At 34.3% G+C, this 26,539-nt stretch overlaps 3 protein-coding genes across 3 annotated transcripts; 2 read left to right on the top strand and 1 right to left on the bottom strand.

Moving 5' to 3' along the window:
• The first annotated feature begins 611 nt into the window (after positions 1-611).
• On the top strand, positions 612-3,812 carry LOC148611474 (uncharacterized). The gene is made up of 2 exons (XM_088592075.1): positions 612-726; positions 1,178-3,812. Exons 1-2 carry the CDS (start codon positions 678-680, stop codon positions 1,585-1,587), a joined length of 459 nt encoding a protein of 152 aa, XP_088448201.1. The 5' UTR covers positions 612-677; the 3' UTR covers positions 1,588-3,812.
• On the top strand, positions 1,601-1,960 carry LOC148611475 (uncharacterized). The gene has a single exon (XM_088595250.1). The coding sequence runs from the start codon at positions 1,601-1,603 to the stop codon at positions 1,958-1,960; it is 360 nt and encodes a 119-aa protein (XP_088451376.1).
• Positions 3,813-10,830: 7,018 nt separating the features above from the next.
• On the bottom strand, positions 10,831-18,285 carry LOC148611473 (uncharacterized). Its single transcript, XM_088592073.1, has 4 exons — positions 18,114-18,285; positions 14,611-14,742; positions 13,552-14,295; positions 10,831-12,663 (listed from the first exon to the last, which is right to left on the bottom strand). The coding sequence occupies exons 1-4, from the start codon at positions 18,256-18,258 to the stop codon at positions 11,618-11,620; spliced, it is 2,067 nt and encodes a 688-aa protein (XP_088448199.1). The 5' UTR covers positions 18,259-18,285; the 3' UTR covers positions 10,831-11,617.
• Between the last annotated feature and the right edge of the window lie 8,254 nt (positions 18,286-26,539).

The raw sequence follows: 26,539 nt of genomic DNA, 5'->3' as shown, positions 1-26,539 counted from the left end.
ACTGGTAGATAACGAGGTAGATATAGAAAGGAAAAAAAAACAGCAAAATAATCATTATGTAAGAATAAATATATGGGCGATGAATCGAAGGATCTCCAGTTCTCTCTCGGGGGAAACCATCTGTAAAATCATTGCAATACATTCAGATTTTTGAATTTCAGGTGTCAACCAAATAGTCATTTGTTCGTCATAACCTTTTTAAATTGATAATATTGAGAGCTTTCCTTTATACCATATTGTGTATCTACTTAATTTGTCAGTTTGGTACGGTAAGATAAGGTCAGGGATGTTTCCTGCTTGCGGAACCAACTACTGAATTTAGACTTATGCAGAATCACTTTCCTATTAACTTATAACGACCTTTTTCATTGGTCAGTTTAATTATAACACGAATGAAAAAAGTATCGGCTTACTTATCAAAAGTATCTGCTTACTTTTCAAAAGTAAGCCAGTACTTTTCAAAAGTAAGCCGATACTTTCAAAAAAGTAAGCCGATATAAATATCCCTATTATGACACGAACCGCCACTCATACAATTATCATAGTTCATCTTCGGTCAAAATGTAGTCCGAGCTGCAACCACCTACTTGTTGACAAATGTAAGTAAAATTCTTATCTCCAGAGAACACAAGGCCTGGATTTCATTCACATCTCGAGTAAACATAATTGCCGGGACAATGTTTGTTTTTCTTGGATTATGGCTATCTGTTATTCAGTTTTCCTCAGGTAAAGTTGCATTAATTCTAGATTTTTTTAAATTTTGAAGTCATTTTTATATTGATTTGTTTTTTATTCAAAGAACAGACTTTTAAGACTCGCACAGTCCGTCTGTTTGACCATTCGTTGTGTCCATATGTCTACGTTTGTTTCTTGACTCTGGTTCGGATCTTTCATTTTGAAAAATGAAAGTTATCTTCAGTTAGCTAGATTTTTGTACACCTGATCCATACTTCCAGTTTTTAGTGGAGTTCGAGTTGCTCGTTTACTTTTGTTTCTTTGTACGTGTTATTTTGGTTACTTCATCTTTGTTGTGTGTGTCTGTTTCAAGTCCCCAGTCCAATTTTTTATCCTTTGATTGCATTCTTTTGATTTCCACTAGAATCTTGGTTCCCTTGATTACTCTTACTCGTATTAGTTTTTTCAACAAAAATTGCATCCATATAAATGATCTTTCCAGGTGCCCTAGACAACAGAGGGACACAATTTATTCTTCCTTTTATGGAGAATAAAGTGACACGCAATGACACTCCACCCGAGATCTTCATAACAACGGCAAAACACAAACTATTTCACGTCACAGTTACTTCCCCTAGTGTTCCACATTCAAAGCTGCATCAACAGTTCACGGTCACCAACGGTCAGGTTCATTTAGTGACCTTCGACCCAAGCTATCGATTGAATAGAACCGAACTTTCAAGAAAGGCTATTCTCATTCGAGCTGATGATGAAATTGCAGTGTACGGAATTAACAGAGAACAACATTCAGATGATGCTTATTTAGCTTTGCCTACGGATATTTTAGGCAAAGAATATTATACAATGCGGAAACAAAAAAGCAGTGGTGGGTACAACAGATGGGTCTCGTGATCACCTTGTTGAAATGTTACTTCCGGTATCTTCTTGGGGAAAGAATTACGCTACCGTACCTATCCCAGAAAGACAAGTCGGCGTTATATTTAGATTGCTGTCCAGCGAAGACAATACTCATATACATGTAACTGGAGTGATCAATGGGAAACCATTTCATGACAGAATAATCATCGCTAAGGCAGGTCATTTTGTACAGAAGATGTACGACTCGGCATTGTACTCACATGTTGTTTCTGATAAACCAATCTCATTCTTCGAGTTCTCCCAAACACAATCAGGCGGCGAAGCAGCAGACCCCTCAATGATCATAGTTCCATCTTTTGAGCAGTATGCGGCTAACTACACGTTTACAACGCCTAAAGATTCATAAGGACAATACACGAACTATTTCATGTTTATAATTGATGCAAAGCAAAATGCAGGACTTCGATTGGACAATAAACCACTTCCGTCAAATCAGCATTATGTCCATATACCCGGAACAAATTTAGGGGCTGGTTATGTAAAAATATCCGTCGGTACACACCCCACAGGTGGGATTTTATTTGGAAAGGCAACCTTGGAATCGTGCGGATTTCCTGTTGGACTCCTTCTTACCCCCGTGAACACTAAGTTTTTAATATTCTTGTAGCATTGTTATTAGTATTCGAATTAACATGGTTCTAATAAAGACCTGTACTTAAAAAAATGAATAAATAAATAAATAAATAAAATACGGCTTCAACTATTGTACCATTGGAATAATGCGTTCCTACAACTTCAACGCGTTTAAAATGATGATACAAATAAGCATAACTGGATGGTTATATGTCAAAAACTCTGAAGTACATGGATGTTAACGTATAATATATGCATTCTTTTCCATTTTCGTTTTGTTATTTGTTATTTACATGTACACATGTACATGTATACAGGGTCTCTTTTCGTTTAATTTGTAATCGGCAACAACGATTCTTTAAGTTATTTCAAAATTTTTCAATACTGTTTTTATCTTGTCTGCTTAAACTCAAAGGAAAAGTCATAATTGCTTTTTTTCATACGTTTTCTTAAAAAGAATAGAGCAACAAGCTTCTCTGTTGAAGCATGGACTAGTGATACATGTAATATTTAACAATTATACAGTTCATGATGACAATAGATAGACCGGTCAGAAAAAATTGAATATTTGGTTTAGTTTTTGGGACAAAGTCGTCAAAAGTGAGAGAGAAATTGATAAATGAACGGTCTGAACTGACATTAGAAAAAGTACTAGACATTTCAAGAACTTATGAACTAGCACAAAAAACAGCTACAAACTACGAACATTGATGAAGATCCAAATGTAAACAGCATCAACAGAAAGAAAACACAAAGAAAAACGAATAGAAATTTCCAAAAACCTTCACAAAACAAGGAACAAAACCTATATATGCAAGTACAAAAGTTTGCCAGAGATGTGGTTACCAACATGATAATGATCACAAATGTCCTGCTATGGGAAAAATAAGCAAAAAATGCAATAAAAAAATCACTGTGCAAAAATGTGTAAAAAAAGAAGAGACAAAAGGGTAAATGAAATGATAGTTACAGCTGTAGCAATTCAGATGATTCTGATGCATTGTTTGTTGGAACATTAGACAATAATACAAATAAAGGTGACAACTGGTGTGAAACAATTAAGGTAGATAACAAAGATATTAACTTCCAACTGGACACAGGGGCCAAATGTAATGTAATCAACAGAACACACTTTAAAACACTTAATATTAAGAAACCTTAAAGAAAGCAGACTCCCGTTTGAAATCATTCTCTGGGCACAATATTGAATGTGAAGGAATGATCACGTTACCAATTAACTTTAAGGAGAAGCAACATTTTGTTGAATTTTATGTTGCTAACACCAAATCTCAGTCAGTCTTAGGTGCAGCAACATGTGCAGAAGTCGGTTTAGTGAAAATCGTGTATGGTATTGAAACACAATATTCAGATTTATTTACTGGACTGGAGTGCTTGCCAGGAATTCATAAAATATATGTTGATCCAAACATGAACACTGTAGTACACCCAACTAGAAAAGTAACAGTTGCACTTAAAAGTCGAATCAAAAATGAATTAGATCGAATGGAAAAACTTTCAGTAATTGTCAGGCAGAAGGAACCTACCCCATGGGTTAATAGTATGGTGACAGTTACAAAATCTAATGGTGATGTCAGAATTTGCATAGTTCCGAAGGACCTAAATAGGGCAATAGAACAATCACATCCAATGAAAACGATAGAAGAAGTTGTCGCAAACATACCGTATGCTTAAGTGTTCAGCAAATTAGATGCAACTTCTGGATTTTGGCACTTAAAACTTGATGAAGAGAGTAGCAAACTAACATGTCTCAATACACCATTTGGTAGATACAGATTTTTAAGAGCTCCGTTTGGTATCAAGTCAATTCCTGAAATATTTCAGAGAGTAATGACATAACTAATTGAAGACATAGAAGGAGCAGAAGTTATCATAGATGATATACTTATTTGGGGAGCTACTATCCAAGAACATGATGAGAGACTCAAGAAAGTGCTCGACAGAGCAAAACAATGTAACTTGAAATTAAGCAAATCTAAATGTCAATTTAGAAAAGATGAAGTCGAATATGTAGGACACATAATCAGCAAGAATGGTTCAAAATCCGACCCTGAAAAAGTGCGTGCCGTTAAAATGATGAAGCAGCCTGAGAACAAGAAATATTTGCAGACATTTTTATAGGTCAGATGCAAGTGCTCCATTGCGTGTACTTCTATAAGAGAAGAATGAGTGGTTCTGGGACAAAGAACAGACAGAAAGTTTCAACAAATATATGGCTACAAATGCTCTAACATTATCATATTACAATCCAAAACAGCCCCTAATATTAAATGTTGATGCAAGCTCTCAAGGTTTAGGTGCGGTACTACTTCAAAATGACAAACCTATACATATGCATCGAGAGAATTAACTCCAACACAGCAACGCTATGCTCAGATTGAGAAAAAGACACTGGCTATTGTTTGTAGATGCCAAACGTTTCATCATTATGTATATGGCAGACATGTAATCGTTGAGAGCGACCATAAACCACTTGAAAACATTTTTGGGAAACCATTAATGGAGGCACCACCGCGCATCCAAAGATTTGTTTTACAACTTCAGAAGTATGACCTGTCTGTTCAGTATAAACCAGAAAATCTATGTATGTGTCTGATACATTATCACGAATGTACATACCAGAAACGGTAGAACAACTGGTACCTGATATAGAAATCAATAAAATTCGGCTAAATGCTCATCCTCCAGTTTTACCAGAGAAATATCAGCAGTTCCAGAAATAGACAGAAACAGATAAAGTTATGCAACTGCTTAAGAAAATAACTGAAAATGGATGGCCAAAATAAAAAGACGACCTTCCATATGTAGTGAAACCGTATGGGCAGTTCAGAAATGATTTTAATTGAATAGACAATCTTATGTATAAAGGTTTGAAACTAATCATACCAGATAATTCGCGTAAAGAAATACTACAACTGATCCATGAAATACACATGGGTATAGTAAAATGCAAAACTAAAGCCAGAGAGTTCATGTACTGGCCTGGTATGATGTCAGACATTCAGGATATTGTAGAAAAGTGTGAAACGTGTGCCTAAAACAACAGGAAAACCAACCACAGGGAACCGATGATGGCTAGTAAAATACCTGATAGACCTTCGTCCAAGTTAGCAGCTGATTTATTTCAGTACAAGGGAGAATATTACTTGCTAATAGTTGACTATTTTTCAAACTGGACGAATTTAGCTCAGTAAATGTGATTTGCTATTTTAAGAAGAAAATGTCCAGATTTGGATACATCGATCAGTTGGTTACCGATAATGGGCCATATTAAAGACTATGGATTTATACATACGACAACAAGTCCACATTTTCCGCAGGCTAATGGACAGGCAGAACGATTCGTACAAACGGTAAAAAAACTTAATTAGGAAGCGCAAGGATCCATACAAAGCATTGTTCGATTACAGAAACACACCGTTAGATGGGATTGAACTATCACCAGCACAACTGCACATAGGAAGACGTTTAAAATAAAGTCTTCCAACATCATCTGCACTGTTGAAACCAACTTTTGTCAACAGTCAGAAAGTGAAAAAAACTGTTGAACAAACGACAACAAAAGCAAGAATACTATTTCAACAAACATGGTGGAAAACCGTTGAGAGAACTTCAGCACAATGAATCCGTTATGTTCGAACATAACAACCAGCTAAAACCAGGAAAGATCGTCCGAAAACATGGAACACCCCGTTCGTATATTGTTGAAACCTTAGGAGGTAAACACTTAAGAAGAAAACATTTGAAACCAACTAAAGCATCGTTTCAACCTGAACATTAAATTGAACCAAACTATTCTGGTTTACAAAGACAAAATGTTACAAATCAGAAAATCCAGAATGAACAATCTAACATAACTGAAAACAGAATAATTGACAACCAGGCAACATAAGTAACTGATTCTGTCCAAACTCCGAAAACTCCGAGTGAACCAAAATCCACCGAAACAACTTACAACACAAGATCTGGAAGATCAGTTAAAATACCAACAAAATATAATGATTATGTGTGCAATTCAATCAGTGTCAATTCAAATGGAAATGAAATATATGTGTAAATTTTGAAAAGATAAAATATCAGCGAAAGTGTGAAAATTAAAAGCAGAGTAAAAATGTATTAAAATGAATATGTGAATAGAATAGTGAATGTCAAAAGCAGAGTAAATATAAATGAAGTGTTATTGTTATGCAAAATCGGAATATCAGTGTGTTCAGTCAGTTTTATATATACAATGTGAAATCAAATCGAATATATTAGTGCAAAATAGCATTCAAGTGAAATATCAAAAAGTATTCAAAACAATATGTGAAAATATTAAAGTATATAAAAATTGTGAAAATGCAATTTATTATTAGTTAAAATCTCAGAAGTTTATTGTTTGAAAAGTGCATTTGAAAGAAAATATCAATGTTATAAAAGTGCAGTATTGAAATATAATAAGATCAGGCCAGGGAAAAGTAGAATTGATACAAGTTGTGTTAATTTTATTTGTATGTTTTATTCAGTAATTCTAGTCAGTAGTTCTAGTCATGTTTAAAATACTCAGTTGAACATGAACTCGTGGATCATTATGGTGTATCCATCAGCACCATGAAAACTGGTGTATTCAAGGGTCATAGTTTTCCTTTCCTCGTTTGTCTACCCAGGACTTGACATTTTATGAGCAACTCGGCGGGTGTTTCTAGGAAAGCAGAGGACGCTTACCCTACCGGTGCACCTGGTCCATGTTCCCAGTTTTTTAGTGGAGTCCGAGTTGCTCATTTACTTTTGTTACTTTGTATGTATGATTTTAGTTACTTTATGTTCTTTGTTGTGTATGTCTGTTTTCCATGTCTGGTCTTTGTCCCTGGATTACATTCTTAACGGTAAACGGAAAAAAAGTCACAAGAAAAAAAGTCACAAGTAAAAAAGTCACAGGAAAAAAAGTCACAATATATATGATTTGTTTGTTTTTGGTTTTGGTTTTTTTTTGTTTGTTTTTAAAGTTTTGTGACTTTTTTCTTTGTATGTATGTTTGTTTTGTTTTTAAAGTTTTGTGATTTTTTTCTTTGTTTGTTTGTTTGTTTTATTTTTTGTTTTTGTTTTGTTCTTTTTGTTTCAAGACTTGATTGAAAATCAAATTCGATTGTCTCACGAGGCAGCAAGGCTTGAACATTGTCATCACACTGGGACACAACCTGGGCAAAGATCTGGCTGGGTTTGTCTCTGGTGTTGGTTGCTAGGTCTTTCATGGCATTTCTGGCTTTTGTGTACTTGATACTTGTATCACTGGGAGCGTGATTATATGGCTTCCCTGGAACTGGATTTTCATTCTGCAGTGTAGTACTAAGGCTTCCTTTGCATCCTGTACTGGACCACTTAACACACTTCCACCACTGACTGGTCTTTCTGGTAGCATGTTTGGTATACATTTACCCCTGGTAACATAGTTTGGAACCACCTCTGTTGCTTGGTATAATTTCCATTTTGGTTTATTGATAGTGAAAGTTAACTGTACTTTTTATATGAAAAGTGAAAGAAACCATATATTTTGCTCTGGCATCGGATTTACCAGGTATGGTTTCACCATATGTTGATGTTCAACAATTTCTTTCACAATTGTATTCTTAACTATTAAATATGACCCTACAATTAATGAAGTATGTCTGTGTATAGACATTTATGACAATAGCAAGCAAGTGGCTTCTTTTTATAAATCACCCCTTTCAATTTCAATCATAAGGGTTTCTGAGTCATTTATAAATTAAATACATGTACTAAGTAAACAACTGGGTCTCTATCCAGGAAAAATTAACTACAGTATAAACAAAATATATATTAAGGCATTTAAATTATATTTACCAAAAAAAAAATTATCCGTAAAATGACATTTTATATATCTATATAACAAATTAATCCTAAATACATGTATGATAAAGATATTAAAAAACAAAATTAAATTTATAATTTTTTTCCCTATATATGTGACCATTATTCCTAACAAAATATATATTGTGACTTTTTTCCTACATTCTTTTGATTACCGCTATAACCTTGGTTCCCTTGATTACTCGTTAATATAATAGCGACATGGTTAAAGGGAGACAACAATAACAGAATATTGATAGGTCAAATGAGACTTGATAATTTCAAACAGAAACATTGTAATCAGTTTAATTAAGCAATTAGAAGTGATATTAACATTAACTTACAGAACATTAATATTTTTATAATTTTGAATTAGAACTGTGATACAAAATCATAACAGACTATAAATCTTTACAGAACATTTATCTAACATTTAGACAAGAACTTTCAGAAGAAGTTTCTTTCACAAAATCAATCAGTCCATATATTGTAATTTAACCCGATGTAACTTGAACTATTTGCTTAATACAAAAGTACATGCTATATACGGACAGATTGTATTGTCAAATACTTTTTTTTTCTAAAACAACAGGGTGTCATATCTTGGTCTTATAATGTTTATATTACAAATTGGTTATTAGTTGTATTATCTGTATTTGGTAACATGCACTCTCCTTTGTTAGAGTTTATATAATAAACAATTGACCATGCTGTTCTTTGTCTGATAACATAACATAACACATGGATGCAAGGCAAAACCGATGAAATTTGGAGATGAAATTGACAACGACTGTGATGGAAAGATAGACGTAAAGGAATGTGACGGGAAATGTTTGTACATTTAGGTGTACTGGATATAATTTTCTTTTATTTATTATCATTATTTTGGTTATTGACAATATGAACTCCTCACAGATGATATGGTTCCTATAAACACCAACAGTTATTCAAACTCTTTTTTTTTAGTAGAAATTTTCTTATTTTCTTTTGTCAATAGATGTTCTGCAGTCTACATTCATGATAGATAAAATGTCCACCTGTTTTGTGCATACAATTTATTTTGAATTTTGTACAAGTAATTTATTTACATAAAAATGTATTTGAGTAAAATTTCTGAAATTATCATCAATCTCTCTCTAACTACACCAGTTAAAACATGATATGTATACCTTGCGCTTGAAAATGGGGCGCAGGACGCAACAATAGACCCTTCAGTGCTAACTGTTGGATAGTCGACGAGCATGTGATGAGTACGCTGAATATACACTTCCGCGAGGAAAATTCTTTTGCTCTACCAAGCCGTACCTTGCGGTAGTGTATATTAAGTATGCTCATCAACTTACCACAAAAGGGTCTATTTCATGTTATGGTTGCTATAAAGAAATTCGAACGGAAAAGTACAGAATAACAAAATGATGAATACAAGACGAACAATTAAGAAACAAAAAAAAATCTTTTCTTTTTAAACGAGAATTAAATGCCAAAATATATTTTAATAGAAAAAGAACTACTCTTGAAAATAATACATGAAGTCTATAAGAATGTCTTATAAGCATCACATAGAAGCTTCCAAAAAATGACATTTCTTTAAAGATAATGATGGAGATGGCAGAACTAATGAAGATTGTGTGTGTTGTGAACTACTCCAAGGTAGGTACACTAAAACCTATGACACGGCACCTCTAATAATAAACTATGGAACGCCATTGCTGTCATATCATGAGAATACTCTATCTTTATATGATGGCACTGTATCATTATGTAATGATACTTTATCATTATGTGATAAAACTTTTTCTTTTTATGTAGCAGTCTTTGTAAGAATCATGCAAATTCTGTAACATGTGATACACCTAAAAAAGGCTACATATTTTTATCTTAGTAATTAAGTTGTTTTGTGGGTCTATATGATGAAATGTCTTTTCATTCTAGTCTTAGGATATAATCCACATTGAAAATCCAACAGTTTCTATTGCATTTAGTGTCCTTTACAGAGTGATTTCCCTTAATTTTGAATTCAACAGTATATTTTATATAATTTGTATCTCCTGTGAGCACGGGTTATAAGAAAAGCAAAATGATAATTTGTTTCCTATGACATTTTATTAACAAAATATCAAAAATAAAAATATGTTGGCTTTCCAACCATGATTCACATTTTGCATGATTATTAACGGGCGTGCTACTTAGTAGATGATGGCACTTGGCCGCTATATGTTGGTACTTTGTCAGTATTTGATTTTGCATCATTAAACAGACAAAATGTTCAAATAAAATTTATGTGTGAACAAAGCTTAAAATTACACGAAATTAACTTCGATCTAAAGAATTTCATGTGACATTTAACTAGGCTCGCTTCACATTTATTCCACGGGAACTCCGAAACGTCACAAAAACATTTATTCTTAATTCGGCTGAAAATCATGTGAAATTAATTTCCCGTGTATCGTGTGATCAATCCTATCAAATCAGGGTTTGGAGTCCACCTTCGCGCCATCAAACCCCTGACATCCCTCATTCATATTTAGCGGGTATCTTCCAGTGCCATCTAGTGAGTTACATAAATTTAACCCGGATACAGGGGCGGATCCAGGATTTGAGTTTAGGCGGGGCGTTAATTCAATTAAATGCAGTGCAAAGAAAGGCAATAAATATTATGGGGTGAAACTTGTGGTAAAAAATGTTTTTCTTACCGATTTAGGGGGTGGGGTGGCGTACTCTGAACAGTTTGAGCAAGTAAGGACACGTGCACCATATTAGTTTCTGACACACGTAAGCATAAGGACTTACAATTTATTATGGACACAACAAAATAATGGTTTGGACATATATTGCACAATTATTTTATTCAATTAACTTTTCAAAATCACACAGTCTATTTTTTCGGGCGTGTCCCCTATGACCCCATATAGCTTGAAAACCGTAAGAGATATTTGAGATCTGAAAAATGCAGGCAGGGATTTTTTTTCTGAAGAATCCAATAAAAAATTTAAATCGGACCAAAAATAAAAAAAGTTTAATTTTTTGGGCGTTGCCCAACTTCAACCACCCATAACTTGAAAACGATTAAATTACATAGGAACCTTTCTTTAGTAGTTAGTAAAATTACGTCAAAATTTTAGAACAATTGGTCAATCACAGCTACAGTTATCGCACGGAAACGAAGTGTCTCCAGACGAAGACGACGACTGCGTCATTATATTAATATACGACCGCAGTCATCCTTCCTTTACTTAGTGGGTATTTGTAATAGTTTTATTCAGATTGATTCACTTGTACTCAACTTATTGTCCGGAAATGACAAAGCAGTCTTGTTCTTGGTCCCTTTTTGTTCCTTCATTTCTAAATGGCTAAAGTAACAATCTCAGTCCTCTTTTTGTGATATAACAACCTTTTGTAGAGATGCAATTTCATAAAGATCTACACATTTGTACTCAAGTAATATTGTTTGGATACCACATGTCTGCGGCGACATTAAGATACCATTATACAAGGTCTCGCACATGTTTTGCTGCCGTATAAAAACATTATAAGCACCAAATATGACGGTTTCCTGGGAACAGCTTTAAAGATTTTCAATGTTAAACATTGTTCGGACTTTTTTCGCACTTTCTAGCAAATTCTGTAATTTTTCGTTATCTTGCTTGAAAAGTTCGTGGAGATATTCTGACATCAGAAGGTAGTCAAGTATAGGGCCAGGAATCAATTTTTTTTTACACTGGAGAAACCGGTAAAAATTCAATCCACGGAAATGAACCCTCAACTTTCTCCGACAAAGTAATTTCAATGTTTTTGGTTGTTCTGTCGACCTAATCCAACCTGAAATAAAGGTTAGTATGTCATTCGAACTTGATTTATAGTTGGTTCGTTCAAAATCAGAAACATCTGACGATGACAGAACAAGTTCACGCTGGATTTCAAATTTAAAGGAATCGTCATTAACATGTATTCTTAAACCACAATGATCGTGGTCTTCACAGCAATATGATGCATACAACTTAACAACCTTAAGAATATCTATAAAAGAATTAGCTGTTATTAGATGAAACAAAAATGTGTTGTCACGCCAAATATAAGAACATTGTTTGGACAAATGGTACGCTACGAAAGAGGGGTCACAGCCCCTCAGTAGGAGATAGTGAAAGACGTCTTCGGATTCTTCTTTATTTCCAAATCGGTTTAACCAAACTTCCTTCAACAAAACATCTGTATCAAGATGATCGTAATGCCCAACATCAAACAAACGATGAATTAAAGGCATAGCGTCAAAGGTCAAAGTGAAGTCAGTTTCTGGTTTTTTGTCGAATGCAAGTGCCTTTATCACACTTTCAATTTTTGGGGGAGAACTTTCAGACACTTTTGCTAACTTGAGTACCGCCGATACTTCCGTGTACGAAAACTCATTCGAGAAAGCCAGTGCGGTTATTGATTGGTACTTTGCACTGGCGTTAAATCCATTATCAAGTAACGTTTGTACAATTTGGGGATCTCCAGTAAACACTGCTCGGATCAAAACTTCATCTAAAAGCTGTTTAAGATACTTGTCTGTTGTGCGTTGTTCTTTGCGGAAGTCTATGATGGCGAAGATCTTTTTACACATCCAATAAGAATCTATGAAATAGAAATTCAACCAATGATTATGGCATTAACTGTTGCAAAAGAATGATAATAAAAACAGTACTATCTTTTAAAAAAAGATAGCCGACGCAGTAAAATTTTCTTCTTTTTATTTATAAGTTTCTACATTTCTATCAAGAAAATAACACGTGGCACGCAATTACAAATTATCGATATATTTCTTTTTCGAACGCCACTAAGTTATCAGTATTTGGCCAATCGGGAAACAGAATTGCGATCAGATGACTTGCGTTTCCATAGAAGTGCGCCCTTAAGGTCAAAGGGTAAAAAGCGAAACTAGACCGACGCAAAAAAAATGAATGTTGTACTCGATACGAAAGTACGAAAGTAGAATGAAAGGAGTTGGCGACAGAAACATGGCTGCCCAAAGCCGCGTAAATCATATAAAATATTCCATTCCTATGATACACAAAAAAGCAATGTGTTTATTGTAGCGAAACCGAATCAGAAAAAAACTTACTAAAACGGATTACAAATCAAACGCTATACCAAGAACAATACATACAGCGTGCCACCCTTCGTCGTGTTAATTTTAATTTGACTCTGTGTTTGATTTCTAATGGGGAAGGGGGTTGCTAAGATCAAATACAGTGCCCTGGATTTTTTTTATGATTTCTGACCTATCTTTTTATTTTTACTCAAGCGTTTTCCAGCTTGATTAACTCAATTGTTCATCCTAGTCCCGTCTTTTAATTTTAAATTTGATCATATCCCCTCCTAAAGTAAAGTGATTACTCTCCAATAAGTATTATGGCGTTTTGGGGTATGTTACCAGCCATAGAATTGTTCTTGTTGTCTCACGGACAAGTCTTTGCCACGTCTCTTTTTTCTTTTTCTTTATTTGCAAAATGGTATACATACCTGTCATGTGTATTTTCTTAAAAAGTTGAATGAATGCCATCACTCCGATCCTTACAGTCAGTAAAATGCCTGCCTCATTTATTCTGTCATTGTTCATCAAATCAACAATCTTATCAACCCAAAAGTCAAATGTGTCAACATAATATGCAGTTTTTAAATCATTTGCAAACACTTTATCGTATATTGCTTTGAATGCTTCATATTCATTAAACCATAAAGCCATGTTAATGGGCTTGGGACTGTACCAGCTAGGATACTCAAGTTTTACTGCACTTCGAAACAGAAAAGATTCGTGATATTTGATGATCAATAGTGCCATATCAATGTTGCGAAGCCCAATAGCAACAGAAATAGGTGAAAATAAATGTTTTTCCGAGTACAAATGGTCAGCTATCGTATTCTCAACCGCAAGAGGAAGAATGTGCCTCACAATTTCGAATTTTCGATATATAACCGCTAAATGTATCCAATATACTCCAGCTGTTTGTTTTAAATGGTTGCGATGCGCAACTTCCGGTACAATAATGGAACATTTTCCTTTTATTTCTGATGAAGCTATATCTTGATCGAAACTGACGTCGATTCCATTTTTGAAAAAGATCACATGAGGACACGCAGCTGAGGTAATAGCAATTTCAAGCCTCTTCACAATTTCGTCTTTTTCAATATTACTTGCATAACAAAGTTCAAGATCTTTCGAACACGAGCATGTCATCGTTTTGTCAGTATTTGATGAAAATATTTCTGGAAAAGAAGAAAAACAAAAATTAATCAAACCTTTTTTTAATAAAAAAAAATATAAAGTGTTGTACGTGTAGATGTGTATAGCTAAATGACTCAAGGAAAAGGTATTCATTGAGTTTAGTGACGGATCCAAATATTCCGAAAAGGGGTGAGCTCCAGTGATTTCCAGTTTTTCCTATATAATCAACCAAATTTCTCGAGTATATAAAGGTCCCTCCTTGAACCCACCAATGGAGTTAAATAAAATTTCTATCAATAAGACCACTAGAACGTAAAAAAATAATCCAGAGAAACATATAAATCAAGGATACTTACCAAACCAAAAGAGGCAAGATAACAAATAAAGGTTTTCTTCAAAGTACTGAATGACTTCTTTCTCTGGTCCATCTCTAATGAAGAACAAAAGATCACACTTTTCTCTGTGCGTAAGCTGGCGATGGTCTGTTACTGTTATAAAATAAAACGCGTTTGTGTATATATACAATAGTGCATGGACGATTTAAAAAGATAATGGGAAATGATGTCTCCAATAATATACCAACAGGTGTGTGACATCTATATAAATCGTATTATTAGTTACAAATCATCTTCCAAATATACAGAGGAAGATGCTTACAAAATGCTGGAATTTTTAATCGACAACATATTTGTCCAGTGTGGTGGACGTGTTTTTCAATAAACGGTCGGCATCCCAGTGGGAACAAATTGTGCTCCTTTTCTTGCTGGCCTATTCCTTCACTCTTATGAGGCTGATTTTATAGCTGATCTGATCAGAAAGAAAGAATATCGTTTGGCTAGATCCTTCAATCTCAGTTTCCGCTATATAGATGCCGTATTATCTTTAAACAATCCTACTTTCAGGGATTTGATACATCGCATCTACCCAAAAGAACTTTAGATAAAGGATACTACAGACAGTGTGAAGTCAGCCTCATATCTTGACCTACACTTAGAAATCGATGGTAAAGGAAAACTATTGACCAAACTTTACGACAAACGTGATGACTTTTCATTCAGAATCGTCGACTTTCCTTTCATCTTTGGCAACATCCCTTCGGCACCTGCGTATGGAGTGTTCATATCACAACTCATACGTTATGCCAGAGCTGGCTGAAACTACACAGACATTTTGTATCGCGCTAGAACTCTAACAAATGGCCTTCTGGAACAGGGTTATGTTGCTACAAGATTGAAGTCATCACTACAGAAGTTTTATGGTCGTCAACATGAACTCGTGGATCGTTATGGTGTATCCATCTGCACCATGAAAACTGATTTATTCAACGGGTCATTGTTTTCCTTTCCTCGTTTGTCTACCCCGGACTTGACTTTTTATGAGCAACTCGGCAGGTGTTTCTAGAAAAGCAGAGGACGCTTACCCTACCGGTGCACCTGGTCCATGTTTCCAGTTTTTAGAGGAGTCCGAGTTGCTCATTTGCTTTGGTTACTTTGTATGTATGATTTTGGTTTCTTTATGTTCTTTGTTGTGTATGTCTGCTTTCCATGTCTGGTCTTTGTCCCTGGATTGCATTCTTTTGATTGCCGCTATAACCTTGGTTCCCTTGATTACTCTTACTCAAGTGATCAGTCATGATGGCTTTTTGGAATGTTCTCTTTTAAGGTCTCTTATTACAGGGGCGTATCCAGATATTTTGTAAAGGGGGTTACAGAAAGGGGGATTCCATTATTACGTGTACTTACTAATGTTTTCCCAAATTCTGCACGAAATTAATTTAAGTCAGCAAAAAGGAAGAAGATGGTTCCGACCCCCAAGAATTCTCCCCTTGAACTACCACATTATTATTATTGAAGTAACAGTCCATCAGTCCATATAATATTCTTGGCAGTGTCTCTGGTAGAGGTGATTCATGGTGTAGAAAAATCAGCCAAACAAAGAATGCACTTTCAGTCTACATACATTGTATGCTATAATGTACTCTCTGTATTCAAATCTGTATTTTTTGAGAATATCATATATTCACCTTCCACTATTTAAACATCAACCAAATCAAACAAAATAAAGAACTGCAACTCTTGCAGATGGCAAATTTCATACACAGTCTATATACTAAGTAATTTTTATCTGGAAAGTGTTACAAACGAACTTTTTTAATAAGAAATAAAAGTGAATTCGATGGGGGTTTTTACATGCATGAATCACTTCCTGTCTGATTTATATAAAGATGTAGAAAAAGTAATCAAGGGAACCAAGGTTATAGCGGTAATCAAAAGAATGTAATCCAGGGACAAAGACCAGACATGGAAAACAGACATACACAACAAAGAACATAAAGTAACTAAGATCATACAAACAAAGTCACAAAAGCAAATGAGTAACTCGGATTCCACTAAAAACTGGGAGCATGGACCAGGTGCACCGGTAGGTTAAGCGTCCTCTGTTTTTTTTTCTAGAAACACCCGCCGAGTTGCTCATAAAAAGTCAAGTCCAGGGTAGACAAACGAGGAAAGATAAACTATGACAATGAGATATGGTGATCTTGTTTATGTTGATGTATATGGAGAAACAAATTATATGACTGTTGCGTCCACTCCAGTAAATTATTGGACACAATCCAACGTAAGGGTTTACTATGTTTACAATTGTGTTTTATCAAAAATTTGATTTTGGCATATTAATTTGAATTTCGCCTAAAATTTGCTTTAACTCTGTAATCACAGTATTCAAGTGGAAACCTTTATAAAATATTTATACACTTAAGAGATAACTGTAACGTTATTGTAACTGAAGATTTGGAAATTAAAATTACTTGGAACTAAGTTTACTAGCGATGCGTAAGATAAACCAGTAAACTGATATTTGCCACTGACGACGACAAATCTTCAAATACAAATACGGTTATTCCCATTCTAATGCAATTGTCAAATATATCTGTGAAAATAATATTAATTTAATATCAGGGGCGGCTCCCGACACTTTGAAAAGGAGGGGTGCCAGCCGAGGTTCCTCAGAAAAAGAGGGCTACTAGGTCATAATTTGCCATTTTCTGTCAATTGACGAATTTCTCAGTAAAAAGGGGTGTCAACCCCCTGCATCCACTCTGGATCCGTCACTGAATAAATCTGTCCCTGTTAAAATGTTGAGACAGTTAACCTTGGTATTGACATGGCCTGAAACTTTTGATGCAATCCAATGAAATTCCTCGTTACAAAGATTCTTCGCTTGTAAAATTAAGGCAAAAATCATGTATTTCTTTTTCTGTGTAAGATGTACAGTACTCCTAGTAGATTTATTGGATTTTTGTGAAACTTATTTAGTTGGTGCAAACAGTGAAACTACCCGCAAATGTAAACGAGGGAATCGAATGTCAGTGGCGGATCCTGGAATATATGGGTTCACTGAGTTTAAACATCCCCCATTTTGTTGAAAATTTAGTTTATTTGGAGCCAAATTACGACAAAAATGAGAAATACATATGTAAAAACATTTAACTTCAACACACATCCTCCCTCGACGCTTTAAAAAAAATCACTAGATCTGCACCTCAACATAGTTTTAAATACGAAACGTATATTACACTTTCATCTCGTTTAAATACGCATGAATTATATATCACAATCTTAATTATTATCGAACAAGTCGCATTCCACTATCCAACAGTAAAACTGAGTTTTGTACTCGGGCCTTGCATGTCGTGGTTGACAAATACAAGTAATGTACATGTAAAATACTTATAACACATGAAGCAAGTAGTAATTGATTAATGGGGTTTAACGCCCGAGCAGCAATATTTCAGCTATATTCAGGCGAGATGAAGCAAGTGAAACAAGCAAGTGAAGTAACAGACATTATAACATACCCCAGTTATATTCCCTGCCTTTGATGTGGTAATAAATTGGAACTCTTCTTTTCCTACGTATGCTGTGGCATTTCCCCATGATTAACCTTCTGTGACGATGTAAATGTAACAAATATACAGAAAGAAGTGTATGTAAATAAATCATACATAATGTATTCCACCTTGTTAGGATTGGATTATCTCCCTTTTTTCTATTTTTACGGTCAATACCAATTAATACAGGAAATGAGTGTGTAAAATGTATGTGTTACGGTAATATTTGATTTACAATTGTGATCATGTCTAGCCTTCTAGGCCTTGACTGCTGAATTTAATACAAATAAGAATTGTTTTCTGGGGTATTGGTCTGAAATCTATAGAATATTATTGTAAAGGCTACAGACTTGTAATGAAACTTTACAAAGGATCCAATGCTAAGGCCCTGTTAAGTAATGGGGTAAATCATAATTTGTATTTTACCGACACGGTCGGTATAGCTTCACTTTTTACCGTTTGACCTTAAGGACGCTCTTCTATGGAAATGCAAGCCACCTGATCGCAGCTCTTTTTCCCGATTGGCCAAATACTGATAACTTAGTGGCGGTTGAAAAATCTGTATCGAAAATTTGGAATTGCGTTCGAAAAAAACTTCATCGGAACCTTAAAAATTGCGCGCCATGTGTTATTTTCTTGAAAGAAATGTAGAAACTTAGAACTAAAAAGAACAAATTTTACTGCGTCGGCTATCTTTTTCTTTAAATATAGTACTTGTTTTTCAATAATTGAGTAAAATAACAAGGTTTTTTTCCAAATTTTGTAGAAAAAAATTCAAAAGAAGGGTCTTTGTACATAGCTCAAAAATATAACTTCCTCCTGACACGAGGAAATATTGTGGTAATTATAGATGTTTAAATAATAAACTAAATCAGACCCCTTGGACCCTACCTTTATTGTTGGAATATTTTGTTGATTTGGGTTACACACCACTAATTGAACCAATGAGCTTTTAGAACATAAATAGTCCTACAAAAATTTTACTGCACTTGTATTATGCTACTGTGGAAAAAGTGCGCATCAGATCTCTTTTTAACAGAGAATCGTATTTTTATTTATACATAATATAAAATGGTCACTGTAACCTTCTGATTTTAAATATTTTTATGAGTTTTGTCTGAAAAATTCTATAGTTTTGACGATTAAAAATTAATTGTTGTATACCTGTGCTGCTTAAACTGATCTGAGAATAATTATATCGTGTTTTAGTGAGATAACCTACGGACTATTTCCGTTTGTTAGCATGTGAACAAAGTTCCGACTAATGGTGTTAACTTGGAGAATTTACAGGAAATAGAATGAATTATATACAAAATGTATCATATACAAGTTCCTCTCATATAAAAGCCATTAGACTACAAAGTTAACCGGAGAGCTTGTTCAAGGATTTGTGTGGTTTGGGCGTGGCATGGTGCCTTTCATTACATATGTAAAAGGTAAATAAAATTTCTATCCGAGGAAATTTTTAATGAAATTTTAGGGTAAGAAGCGCCATGGAGAAGTTTACTTTTTATAAAAATGCTTAAATTTGTTACATTATATATCAATACTTTATTTTATAAATGAGTTGAGCAGCAATCTTGCGAGTGTTTTTTTCATAGAATCTATACACGAAAACTCAAAGTACAAATTGACAAATTCTATTTGTTACATCAAAATGAGGAATCGTTTTGATTTTACTGTCTATAAATGGATTAACATATAAATTATAAATTCTAATAAGCGTTCAAACAAATGTTTTTTTGGGATTGATGGTTAGCAGGTTACTGGCTGAGCTTGGTCATCTTAGCAGGTGCGTCCCTTGAGATTGTTTAGGACAGTGCTGTAATAGTGCCGTGGATGAGAGAGATCGATCAGGTGATGGAGCTATCTTGGCCTCGGAAACACTGTACTTCAGGTAATTGGTTTGATCAATATCGGACGCTGGTTTGTGTCAGATGTTATCACACTGAAGGACTGTTTCAATCGTCTTCAACAGATTCTTGTAAAGTGACATTTGTGTTGTGGTTTTAAATTATTTATTTGCAAGAGTGTCATATTTTAAGACACGATTTTAATATCCTTGATATGTGTAAGTCATTTGTATTAGTTGTGCATAAATACAGTGTACAATAAACTACTTTCTGCCGTTTTCACATTGTCATGGGAGCCTAAGACAACAAAACCAACAATGCAAATTCCCATTTCTTTTTTATCGTACACGGCTTACCGATGAATCATTTGACGGTTAACCAGTCTATATGCTGTCTCTTTGTAAACTCCGAATCTGAGGAATTTTCGAAGGAAAATTTTGGGGAGAGGAGTATTTGTTTACTTTCTGTCAATAATTTTATAATAAAAACTATGAACCATACATTCATTCGAAAGATTGAAAACTACTGAACTTTTTAATGTTATCTAATATTTCTTTGTATCTGCATTGTCTTCTTTGGAAAACTCTTTTTTTTTCAAAATTTCGCAATTTTCACGTCACCGTCTTCACTATATTTTTAATCCTACTCTAGCGCTGCTCATGTATTTTTGCAAACAGTCAGGAATGTATTTCAAATACATCAATACTGAACCCTTTATAGGCCTAGAAAAATCCCTCTAAGGGAGGGGGTTGTGATGGCCCATGGTCTAAGGGATTATAACGTTATTTGTTATATTCTATTCTTTAAAAAGGTTATACATTTGTTTATATTTTACTTTAATGATATATGGATATAATTAGACTCATTTTTGTCAAGGAAGTCTATTTATAGACTGAACTTGTTGTCAAGGAAGTCTATTTATAGACTGAACTTGACTTAGAGATCGTCGGCAACCAAATTACGTAACCAAGGTAGATAGTTCAACATATAACTACCAAAATAACACTCCGCGGGTTATTCTCCTTGCAAAGTTTCCATTAAGATATTGCTCCGCCGCCGATCATACTCCATGTCAAATATGTGATGTTTACGTTACGTGCGACATGGGCTTGTAACGATATTCAGGCTATTTAATATGTGTAGAAATTCAAGATTTCAATGATTATATGATAAAATTATTTTGACGCAGAGAGCTGGACTATTTTGTCAAATTGACCCGAACATTCGCAGGGAGGAAAGCTCAATCGAGATTTGCTAATTTATTTCTCTCGATCTGGCCCTTTTAATGAAGATGTCGGGAGCTTCTAATGACTGATCGGAGCTGCAATGTAACCTTTTTATGTAGTAAGTATAGATTACAGTAGCGAATCCAGGGGAGGGTGCATGGGGTTGACACCACTCCTTTTATCGGAAAATTTCATGTGTGATTAATTTGATCCCAGGAATTTAACTTCTGTACATACAATACAAGCACTGTGTACATATATGTTAATTACTACATGTACATGTACATAAATAATATGAAATGGTAAACACACATGTACAAACATGTAGAAAACAATGAAGTATTTAAAATAGAAAATAAACAGAATTGTTCAATTGTTATGATTTCAAAGCAGAGACATAAACAATGTCTCTGTTTCAACGGTAAGGATGAAAGGAGGTCATGTGGCATATTCATCACATTCAGTAAGTAATCTTGAACTATCAAAAAGGAGGGGTATCAAGTGAAATAAAGTTATGTCCTTGGGATGCGAGTGCACACATGAGCCATGACATTACACATACATTTGTACATGTACATGTTCCTAAAATACAAACTTGCACACCGACCATATGTCTTTATCGCATATCCTATATCACGCCCATAGACCTATATTGCATACCCTATATCACACCCCTAGACCTGTATCACATGCCGTATATCACACCCTAGACCTATATTGCATTTTATATCACACCCTAGACCTATTTTGCATTCTATATCACACCCTAGACCTATATTGCATTCTATATCACACCCCTAGACCTTTATTGCATTCTATATCACACCCCTAGACCTATATTGCATTCTATATCACACCCCTAGACCTTTATTGCCTTCTGTATATCATACCCTAGACCAAGGCCTAATCTAGATATTGATGACAAGAAGAAGTTTTTGTAAATTCTGTGTGAGAGAAAACAATATTAATATTTTTGTCCATGTAATCTATTACAAAAACTTCTCCCTCTCAAAGACGAATGGGAGAACTGAGCACAAACAAGGAGAAGTTTTTGCCCATTTCTCCCTATAGATTAGGTCCTGTCCTATTTCTATCATACATCCCTAGACCAATATCGCATACCGCATATCACATCCCTAAACCCATTTCAAGTACCCTATATATCACACCAACAGACATATATTGCATAAATTATATCACACGCCTAGACCTATAGGGCCTTTATCGCATTCTCTAAATCACACCCATAGACCTATATGGCATATCCTATTTCACACCCCTAAACCCATTTCAAGTACCCTTTATTAACCAGCTACCCAAAATATGTTAAAATATGTCAAAACTGACCAATTGATATGAATTCAAACCGGTCATCTATACGGGCCAATATGAAAAAAAGAGGACCAATATGGATCGAACCAGGGCCAATACGGCATCATAACTTTCGGTCGTTTGACACCGCCATTTTGAGTTAGAATTGGATTTCATGAACTTTGATCACCAAGACTAAAAGCTGCAGAAACATAAAGAAATCTTCCATTTTATACAAAAATGATATTTAAGACAGATTAATGCAAATAAACTTACATGTTCGTGGTAAAACACAAAAACAACTGTTTTATAAATCATCTAGTTGAGTTGGTTAATAAAATTGTCAATAAATATGTAATTTCATATTGGCCCTATGGCAGGTTTTGGTTAATCATATTGGCCTCGACAGCCGTATTGGCCCTCGGCGATGCCTCGGGACCAGTACGACCGCCTTGACCAATATGACAGACCTCAATCGTATATCAGAACCAGTATGAAATTACATATTTATAACATATAATATATCACATTATTAACTGATTACTTAAAATACAGTGCAAATTGCCCATTTAATATAACAGGAAGTTGCATGGATTTATTACACCCGAATTTATACAGGGCAATGCCCTGTATTAAAAATTTTAATACAGGGCAATGTCCTGTATTAAAGTCGGGCAAATTCGGCTATTTCCGGAAACGTACAAATACGAAATGAACTATAGTCAATTGTAATTTTCTGTAACAGAGTATAGTTTTGCAGACGATAAACAAACAATGAACATGGCCGCACCAGAAAGAATGTAAGATCGAAAAGCAAAGAGCGGCGAGGATATGCTGGAGGTATTAGCACATGATATCATGAGATATGAAACATTGGCAGAAAATGATGAAATGTTAGCACTGGCATCGGCTGTCGCCGGGGAATCTGAAGAATGGTGTACGATTTACGAGATTGATGTCCCACTGCCACAGCCACAGGCACAGGCACAGTTCGAGGCTATTTATTTTATAAAGAACTAATGGCAGTCATTTTAAGTTATCAATTAATATAGGTGTCATGAAATGGGTATTTTCATACAAAGCTTGTATTATGTTCTCTGTACGAATAAATACGAACTAATGGCAGTCATTTTAAGTAATCAGTTAATAAAGGTGTCATGAAATGGGTATTTTCATACGAAGCCTGTATTATGTCCTCGTACAGTCGTATTGGGTCTCGATCATCTGTATAGAACCTCGGCGTTGCCTCGGGCCTATACAGCTGACCTCGACCCAATACAACTGCCTCGGACATAATACAGGCTTCGTATGAAAATACCCATTTAATAACACTATAATATCACACCCACAGACCTATATTGCATACCTTATATCACACCCCTAGTCATATATATTGCATGTCATATATCACACCTTGCACAGAACAATTGAAGTATATTTTATATAGATAAAATATAAGAATGAATGAACATGACATGCAAAAATCTGTTTGATATGCAGAATCAACCCTCGACCTATATCACCCCGTGGGCCAGTGATCCTTGAGTTGATATAGGAGTTTCCTGTTGATACTGCATGTGATACAGATTTTGACATGCACTATTCAGTATGGAATTTAATGTTTGTTTGTTGGGGTTTAACGCCCGAGTAGCAATATACTAGTATGGAATTTAAAGAAATAGTAATACCATGTACATGTGTACATTATATTCATGTAAGTTATAACTGATTATCAAAATGGTTCTTTTTTTAGTACTTTGTCAAGATATACCAGATACATTTATTTAGAATGCAGATCATAAAGTGAGAAACAAGTTTTCATGGCACAAGAAAGACACAGTTAAGTTAGAAATTCTGTGGCCATGAAAGTGCATTGAAAATGTGTTGGATATCAAGGATACCAAAAGTAGACCTTTTCTAAGAGCTGATTTTCATGGACATTCTTACATGTACAATGAACTAGGTAAGTGTTGAAGGTATACATTATTTATTCATATACTTTGTATGTACACAGGTATTTAAAATTTTCAAAACTGGTGAAAGGTATACTGTTTTTATTGACAGTGTAGAACAGTGTAGTCATATTTCTTAGCAAAATTTGCAGTTTACATGTCTGTGAACAAGAAATTTACCCTGAAAACTACAAAAATACATGTGCATGTACTCTAACTATGGTTACTGGCATATACAGCACAGTATCAATTAAAGATTTCATACATGAAATTATGATATTTGTAATATAGTAATACATGTATCTACATGTAATTTGTTTTCTACTTTACGATGTAATATGAATTGCTCATAGATTAATAAACATTCAGGGATTGATCCAGAGATTTTGAAATGGGGGTCCAAACATCATTATTAATCAGCAGGTAGCTAAAAGCATACATGGAAGTAGCCCTAAAGCAATATCCTTAGCAAGCTTTCCATTTTCTGTATTTAGAATATTAAAATACATGTATATTTTCATGAATTTACATTGTAACATTTTACATAATTCAGACACAGTTATGATTTTTCCCTTGATATTTTTTCAGTGGTTATCACTTAGAAGTTTCACTAGATGAAGTGAGAAGAAAGCAAGAGTAAAACAGACTATTTCTGTGCTTGGACAATATGTAAGCATGAAACAAAGTTCACGATTCTCAAGTCTGGTACATGTATGTGTAGCATGAAGCAGCTGTAAAAAATGTATATGTCAACATCTCTAAATAAAAACTGTAAAAAAAACATTAGCACTTACATATTTGCAAAACATAAGAGTCACTTGAATTGTAATCTTGTACATAATTATTTGTGAAAATAATCATGCAGAAAAAGGTGAAAGAAATGCACATACATTATTGAAGGCAGACAGGTATAAAACACTCAGCAAATAGTGATTCATCATAAAAAAAAGTGGTACTCTTGAGGTATGGGTTCACTAGTAACTTTTTTGTTTTGGAGAGAAAAAAAGATGGATTTATACTCAAAGTGCATGCTTGATTAAGAATCATATTCCCTGTATTCACCACATCTCTATATCCTTGACTTTCCAACTTAATTAGAATCTTAAATTCCTCAAAGTTATTAGTTTAATGATCTTTAACCTACATATTAATTTTTACAACAAGAGTTTTTAATCCTTGTTTAAACTGAAAAATTCCTAAGGAAAGGTAATCATTTATTGTACATACCATAGCCTAATCTAGACAACAATGACAAGGACAAATTTTAGTTTTAATTTATTACAAAAAAAATTACATCAAAGTGAGCACAAGCAAGGAAAAGTTTTTGCTCATTTCTCCCTTGAGATTGGGCCTTTGTTCAACTTTCTACAGTCTGCAGGATTCATTTCTACTTCAAGCATCTCCAAACCGATTTTTCAAGGTGTGGGTCCAATCTTACTTTGAAAATTCATTTAATATTGATAGTCAGTGATTCTCAGTGGAATTCATATTTTGTAAGATATGTGATTTAAGAAATTTGAGGACATCAACGTACGTGTACAGCCAGGAATACCAAAAGCAATGATACAAAAGAAGACACAAAAATACATATTGAAAAAAGGAATGTATAAATATACACTGCATTAAAAGAAATGGTTATTCTTTAAAGGGACTAAGTTTTGATCGGTTTATTTAGCTTACAATTTGGTTACATGAATATTTTTGATTACTTTGAAGTCTTCATTGACTCAGTGCCTCAGCACTTTGATTGTGGAAGTAATAAAGCAGATATGATTTTTAATACATAAAAGTAAATAAATCATTTATTATAATAAACTACCCACAAGTAGTGTAAAACACAGTAGCAAGTGACAACAAGTGAATTCTTTTTAAAGAAAGTCAAATGATTTTAAAAGCTCAATGAACAAACTGTCCAACGATGTACATACAACCGTCTGATGAACAGCTACAACTGAGGATAATTATATTAGTATAGAGGAAATAGCCAAGTAGTTTCGATCATTTGCACTTTTGTTTTGTTTTTTTTTGTATTAGGAATAAGAAAGCACTAA

The sequence above is a fragment of the Perna viridis genome, chromosome 7 (genome assembly GCF_037379345.1).
Source record: "Perna viridis isolate PV_CMFRI_1.1 ecotype Kerala chromosome 7, ASM3737934v1, whole genome shotgun sequence".
Lineage (NCBI taxonomy): Eukaryota > Metazoa > Mollusca > Bivalvia > Mytilida > Mytilidae > Perna > Perna viridis.
Note: the sequence above shows the minus strand (reverse complement) of the source record. Positions and strands in the feature narration are given on the sequence as shown.